Source organism: Vanessa tameamea, chromosome 6 (assembly GCF_037043105.1).
Source record: "Vanessa tameamea isolate UH-Manoa-2023 chromosome 6, ilVanTame1 primary haplotype, whole genome shotgun sequence".
In the NCBI taxonomy this organism is placed as follows: domain Eukaryota; kingdom Metazoa; phylum Arthropoda; class Insecta; order Lepidoptera; family Nymphalidae; genus Vanessa; species Vanessa tameamea.
The window spans coordinates 6,967,113-6,975,049 of record NC_087314.1 but is presented as its reverse complement, the minus strand read 5'-3'; the positions used below and the strand labels follow the sequence as shown (position 1 = coordinate 6,975,049).

General features: G+C 31.1%; 2 protein-coding genes across 2 annotated transcripts; one reads left to right on the top strand and one right to left on the bottom strand.

Moving 5' to 3' along the window:
* The first annotated feature begins 307 nt into the window (after nt 1-307).
* On the top strand, nt 308-1,021 carry LOC113393251 (endocuticle structural glycoprotein SgAbd-5-like). Its single transcript, XM_026630042.2, has 3 exons — nt 308-367; nt 478-590; nt 674-1,021. Exons 1-3 carry the CDS (start codon nt 359-361, stop codon nt 897-899), a joined length of 348 nt encoding a protein of 115 aa, XP_026485827.1. The 5' UTR covers nt 308-358; the 3' UTR covers nt 900-1,021.
* A 2,842-nt stretch (nt 1,022-3,863) lies between these two features.
* LOC113401749 (flexible cuticle protein 12-like) lies at nt 3,864-5,132 on the bottom strand. The gene is made up of 3 exons (XM_064215252.1): nt 5,065-5,132; nt 4,533-4,642; nt 3,864-4,125 (listed from the first exon to the last, which is right to left on the bottom strand). The coding sequence occupies exons 1-3, from the start codon at nt 5,071-5,073 to the stop codon at nt 3,924-3,926; spliced, it is 321 nt and encodes a 106-aa protein (XP_064071322.1). The 5' UTR covers nt 5,074-5,132; the 3' UTR covers nt 3,864-3,923.
* Nucleotides 5,133-7,937: the final 2,805 nt, after the last annotated feature.

Genomic DNA, 7,937 nt, shown 5'->3' with positions numbered 1-7,937 from the left:
TTTATTTAAAAAAGAAAATAACTAAATTCATGCAATAACTATTAACATTGACATTTGTAGTTTTATTATTACTTAATAAAAACATAGGTCATGTTAGTCGTTTACAAACCCATGTACCGGGTCGTCTATGTATTCGCAATACGCGAAGTACAATAAGCTTGCTCGACTATAGATACATCTATGATAGACGCTGTGTTTTGCTTTGCGTATAATAAGAAGCACGGCGACGGACCAAACATGTCGCAATCTAAGTAAAAGAAGAAATACTTACATATATAAGAGGGACGCTAAGATACGTAATCAAACCACACATCAACTATTCTTCGAAGACGACGGTCGATATCAAAACAATAAAAATATGAAGCTGGTTAGTAAAAAGTGAAGTCATTTTATAGGACTAAGTGTTGTGAACAGTTTATAGGACTAAGTGTTGTGAGAATTAAATTTGGTTATCTTTAACAAAACCTTATCTTCCAGTTCGTTGTCCTCGCTCTCGTAGCTGCCGTGGCTGCTGCTCCTCAATATCCCCAAGATGTTCAAATTGTTCGTTATGATACTAGCAATGGAGGCCTCGACGGTTACAATTTCGCGTAAGAACAATTAAAACCATACTAAAAATGATATAAACTGCTCTTGGCCTCTTACCTAAATTTTATATATTTTTTTCTTCCAGTTGGGAATTATCCGATGGAAGTAAGCACGAAGAAGTGGGACAATTGAAGAACCAAGATACCGAAAATGAGGCAATTGCAGTCCAAGGAAAATACTCCTGGGTTGGTCCCGATGGTGTTCTATATACCGTAATCTACACCGCTGATGAGAATGGTTTCCAACCTCGAATTGAACAAGGTCCAGGCGGCACTATACCTTCTGCGGTAGTAGCATCTCTTCTCGGCTAAAACATTTAATTTATGATGAGGACATAAATGTAACTAGGTCAATACTCATGAACTGTATATAACATTTATATACTGATTCTTTAGATTTATTGTTCATAATATAGTTAATTTTATATATGAAAGTTTTTGATTCTACCCTCCCTAAAACTTTACACATGCAGATTTTTGATTTATACGTCAAAGTAAAAAGATACGACTTTAAAACAGATCTTGATATCCGTGTACTACGCAAACTTAGGAAGTTTATAATTGTTAATTGTTTTTACTATTATATAATATTAGAAACAAGTAGTGAGTAATAATAGTGAGTTAATTATATATATATATATATATATATATATATATATATAATGACCGATTAATAAAATTTTTAACAAAACTAAAATTTTCCACGTTAACGTATCATGCACAAATTATAAAAGTTATATCGTAACATAAAAATCACTTATAATTGTACTACGCATTAATTAGTTCATATGGTTTTTCTATTTTCCTGTGGCGTACAATAAAGTATAAATTAAATATTTCAAAATATTAAATACATACAGTAACATTTCAAGGCCTTCTATAAATACTCAAACAAATTGTGGGTACACACATCAATGCAGTCAACCAGTAAATATGTGTTTTTATATAAACAATAGGTCACGCTTGACCGCAAATATATCTTGATTCAAAGTGCTGGTTAAGCTTAAAATATTCATTGAGCGCAGATCCATACTTGATTATTTTACCATTGGAACGTTTTTTAATCTTATTCTGCATGCCTATCTATTAAATCCCTCTTATACAAAATAAATAATTTATTAAAAATTTACTACAATACAATATTATAATATGTAAAATCCACTAAGTTAAATTATAAACAAGAATTATTAACTAACATCATTGATATTTTAAATATACTACAATTAATTACACATAAATTATCAAAAACGCTCCATTATTCTTAATCACGAAAGCATCGGGTACAGACGAGAAGTGTTATTATAATTTATCTTAATTAAATTGAGCGTAGTTTTGCTGTCATTTCATTATAAGGCGTTTAATTGTATTTCGTGGGATATGATTATTATCATGCGAAGTTTCATAGTGTTAACTTGTCGGGAACTCTAAATAGAAAAGTGTCCGCTGCAATACGAGACTAAAAGAATAGAAAGTTCACTTGTGTTTGCAAACTCACTCGGACACTATATAAACAGTCATGCAGGGTTACCTAGTTTCCCCTAAGATAAGCCGCGCTTACCGAAATCCGCCAGAAGGACCACCATTATCATGATCATCTAATACGCATCGTACATTCCATCGTCGTACTTGTTGTTCTTGAGTACAAAACCTCGTTCTGCACTTCAATCAAATCATTTTTGATTTATTTTATATTCAAAATAGATAGGCAGATTAAGCAAATGGACCACCCAATGTAAGTTGTCATCACTGTTATCTCACCACTTACCCTTCAAACCGGAACATAACAATACTAAGTATTGCTGTTTGCTGGTAGAATATGTGATGTGATGAGGGCGCGTACCGACCTAGACGGACTTGCTCGAAGCCCGTAGGCGTTTGCTTGACGCCGACTCCAAGAATTAAGTAATGTAAATATTAAAATATTATTGTTATGTATGTATGTATGTATGTATGTATGTATGTATGTATGTATGTATGTATGTATGTATGTACGTATGTACGTATGTACGTATGTACGTATGTACGTATGTACGTATGTACGTATGTACGTATGTATCTATGTATCTATGTATGTATGTATCTATGTATGTATGTATGTATGTATGTATGTATATATGTATATATGTATGTATGTATGTATGTATGTATGTATGTATGTATGTATGTATGTATGTATGTATGTATGTATGTATGTATGTATGTATCTATGTATGTATGTATGTATGTATGTATGTATGTATGTATGTATGTATGTATGTATGTATGTATGTATGTATGTATGTATGTATGTATGTATGTATGTATGTATGTATGTATGTATGTATGTATGTATGTATGTATGTATGTATGTATGTATGTATGTATGTATCTATGTATCTATGTATGTATGTATGTATGTATGTATGTATGTATGTATGTATGTATGTATGTATGTATGTATCTATGTATCTATGTATCTATGTACGTATGTATATATGTATGTATGTATGTATGTATGTATCTATGTATCTATGTATCTATGTACGTATGTATATATGTATGTATGTATGTATGTATGTATGTATGTACATTTATTGCAATCGCTGGAAGTATTTTAAATATCTAATTTAAAAAAAACACCATGTATTGTTTTCTTTGGTCTATGTTCATGCAGCATGGTGTCTGCACCTACGGTCATTAATGGATCTCAAAGTTTATGCTAACTCCGGGGTAGATAACTAAAAAGTGAGTGACTTACAGCATTTTCTGGTTGAATCCGATTTCTGTTCCATCGGTTTATGGAAGTGAGGCAATAGAAAGGGAAACCGATTTTGTAAAAGCACTTGTTGAAATGTCACTGATAATATCTCCTGCGTAGTTGACTAGTCTTTGTTGTTACTCTAACCTAGCCTAGGGATGACCCCTCTCGCGACCCTATTGGTGAACCAGTCGAATCGTAAGTTGTTACGTCTCGGCTCCATATTTCATAACGCATTGATTATAAACTTATGGAACGGGCAAGAAAGTGACTTAATGAAGTTTCAATAAAATTCTGTCGCGCCTATCTGAATTCTTCTTCAAACCTCCTATTCGAAGTTGTTTTTCGTAATTAGAGTCTGTTCCACATAAACATATTCTTATATCAAACTTAACTATAATTAAATAAGGTGATTATTTATTTTCAATATAGGACTTCCTTTATTATGCCCATAAAATATTATATAATATTTTGGATTTCATCAGTTTATTGAAATGGCTAAACTTTTTTTTTATAAGTACGAAAAAAAAAGAGAAATATTTTCTTATTCAATATTTTATTTCGCTAGTTAACATCATATCAACGGATCAGTACGGAAATTAGACAACGGAAGTGTATTTAGTATTGGCTACGCCTTGTTTGTCGATGGTTGAGCGGTATCCTAGTTCATCAGCTTCGTATGTGACGACATATCTTAAACCATCGGGAGCGTTCCATGAGTATGATCCCTTGACTACCGCAACTTCACCATTCTTTAGCTCACCGACTGCTTCCTGTTGTGTGCCGTCAGATTGTTCAACACTGTAAGAAATAAACCAAGCAACTTATAGATATTTGTAGAATATTAATATTATATGCGTAGCTATAATAAAAATATTATATTGAAAATAATATTTAATAAATATAATAAAGCAAATCATTTAATTGGTATGCCTTTGCAATTATTCAAGTTTTCCAATTAATCAGTTTAAGCGTTACATCTGCAGTGGAGACCGCTTGGGCATGCTACCGTATCACCCCGACGGTTGAAATTTTACTTTTAGAATATTCGTATTGATAATTATATAAAATATTAAATTGACATATATGTTACAACAGTATCAATTTAAACCAAACCATTTAGATAATACTATCATATTAAAGTGGCACAAAAAAAAAAAATGTGACAATCAATTTTAAAAAAATTACTCAAATGAATTGATACTCACGCAAATCTGTAGGTTCCAGTTCCAATGTTATCGTTTTCGTAGCGAAGGACCTCAGCGCCTTCATAAGGTGGAGCTGCGCAGGCAACAGCCACGAAACATAAGACGACAAACTAAAGAAAAAAAAGAGACCAATATTTAATTGATGATTTCCGACCTTACTAACCGAATCTCGCCACGAAGGCCAATCTCCACGGAGATTAGCATATTTCTTAGGATATATTATCATTCAAATTTAACAAAACATAGGTGACCTCTCGCTCTATATTCTCACACTCTCATTATACAATGAGATGGCAATCTGTTATGATCTGAAAGATAACAAATACGGAACTAGTTACGATACAAGCTTTGTATGTCAAGAGCGAGGAAACACTGAAAGCTTACACATCGCCAACTTCTTGGCAGAAAAACCTAATAATTGATCTGCCAGATCGTAAAAGATTTGACCCTAGGACCTTGGAATCAAATGAAGTGTCTAATTATTATGTATTTTTCTAAATGAAAACACGAATAAAAAATAAATCGAACTCACCAATTTCATTTTGTTGGAGATGCTTCACGTATTCACGACAAAGTAAAGTATTTTATTTCCGTCGCTATTTATATTGTCGAATTATGTATATATAACAAAAATACTTATTAATATATGTCATTAATTTTAAAACTAAAACTGGAGAAAAAAATCCTTTAAATGTCAAAGCCAAGCATAATAATATCTGAATCAAAGAAAACTAGTTTGACCTGTATATTAATCTACAATAGTTAGAAGAAGATTCACTTAATAATTATACAATATTCAACTGATACAGTGATTTTAAATATTCATTGATTTATTATGTTAATATATTTTTTGTGCCAAATTTAATTTATTTTTCTTATTCGTTTTAAAGTAATGAGAAATTGTAAAATTGTTTTAATTTTCATATTGCGTAAGTAAAAAATGTTACAAAAGACTAACCATAATGCCACAAACGTCCAAAGTTCAACCTTTGTATCGAAGCGGTCACATAAAACATTTAATGAGGCTCCAATGAAAACTTTTATGCCGCAATAAAATATTTCGATAATTATAAAACATTTGATAAGCTTAATCTAGAAATATATTACATAACTGAACGGCAAACGGAAACATTTAAAATATCTCTAATAATGAAGGTACTCACCACCGAAATCTCTAATCTACTCAGGTTACTTCCCTTTTATCCAGTGGCGTGATTTTAACTTAATTTAAAAATTGTTAAACTTTAAAGTTTAATTTGACATCTCTTTCAACTGTGACAAGGGCGAAAATTTTAAAGCTTTATTATAATGAGTTGGTCAACCTTGTTTGTGCTGCAATAGCAGCAGCAACAACTCCAGTACGGTACGCTGTCTCAAAACCTCAGGAAGTCCAAATTGAGGAATTTGATTTATAGAACGATGGACTTGGCAACTATTATTACAAATAAGTATTACAGGTTATATTTGACATATTCTTTGATATGAGGACTAAACGACTATAAGAAAAAGAAGAATATTCTTACAGTTTTTATTTATTTCTTCTGATTTTTGCGTGTAACTTATAAGAATTTGAAGTGTTGGAATTAGGTGTATTTTTTATATATTCTAAGTAAAATAATTTTCTTTATTTATTTATTTATTCATGATTATACATACTAACAATACAATAAATTCCATACTTTAAAGTAAACAAACAATAAAAACAGACATACCTATCCCTTACTAGCGTTCATGGAAGTCATAATATCTCCTCAATAAGTTTAAGCTTAAACTATTAGAATATAAAATTATTTTATACATTTGAAAAGCTTAGGAAAATATTAAAGCGTGGATATCGGTCGGTAGGTTTTGACATTCATTTCGTCGCCTTTTTTGGAAACAGGCATAATTCGTGCATTTTTCCATTTGTCTGGGACACCGTCTCTATCACCTTCTCTGGGTGAACGATTGAACATTAAAAACATTGGCATACAATGCCACAACGTTTAACAAACAAAGGATAAATACGTTCAGGACCAGAAACCTTGTACCAACAAAGAACCAGATCTTTTTCAGCTTGAAATAGCTAATTGATGTTTTCGGATAAATTAGTGCATGTCTTTCTATTCCATTATTTTTTTTTAAATTTAATATTCACTTTGCTTTGAGTTCTACAATATATATATATTATCACTTCTAGCAGTTCATGATATTTATCAACCATAACGTTGATATTAGAACCATCAGCAAACTGCAGGGACCAGTATTTGATCTTTAGCTCAGCTATGATTTAAGTATACCAGCATTTTGGTAATAATATTGAATTGCACTAAGAGGACGAAGGGAATATTTAAAACATTAGGGTGATGTATGAAGATTTTCATACAAACGTCAGATAAGGGTTTATAGATGTTGAACTTTCGACTAAAAAAAGCGAAACCACGTATACTCTTTTTCAACATTTGCGGATACCCAATAATATTTTTACTCAGGTCCGACAACAGACAACGATTGTTGAATGTCTGAAAGTGTTATTGACAAGATTAATTTTATTATAAAATATAAGAAAGAACCGTCGGTTTTCAACATAATATGTGATATAAGTTCTTACAGCAAATCTAATAGCACTGCAGGTCCCTGCATGTTTTTAATATTATAATTACTTGCATTAAAACTGAGCCTGCTCATAACTTATAGCAATAATGTAAAAATACCATAAAAAAAAAATATAAAATACCCTATTTAATCAAAACTTTGTTGTACTTATTATACAATAATATAATAGTTTAATTCAATAAATAAATGAAAAATAATTACTGTAATTTTGGTCTTTAGTTTCCCTTGTTTTGTCAACTTCATCTGCTATACTATATTGTTGGGACAAGACTTTCTGTATGCTTTATATTTTATACTTTTTTACAACTATACTCTTCGTTCCATTGAAAAAATATATTTTTGAATATCTATTATCTATGATTTAAGTAAACCAGCATTATGGTAATAATATTGAATTGTACTAAGAGGGCGAAGGGAAGATTTAAAACATTAGTATAAAGATTTATTTATACAAGGTTCATTGTAATCCTCGTACTAGTTTTTTAATAATACAGTATAATAGCGTATGAATAAGGGTTACATATGTATTCTTCCAAGTGTGTATTTTTGTTTAAGTTTGTGATTATTAACATAAGCTTCTGTAACTACATGGTTTGACTCAAATATCTGAGTACTAACTTAACGAGACTAGGGTTACAGGGTTTATACCTCTGTCAAGATAGGTACAAGATCAACAGAACTGTCATTAGCATTATATAAATTGGACTGAACTGAGTTGGCCCAGTGGTTAGAACGCGTGCATCTTAACCGATGATTTCGGGTTCAAACCCAGGCAAGAACCACTGAATTTTCATGTGCTTAATATATGTT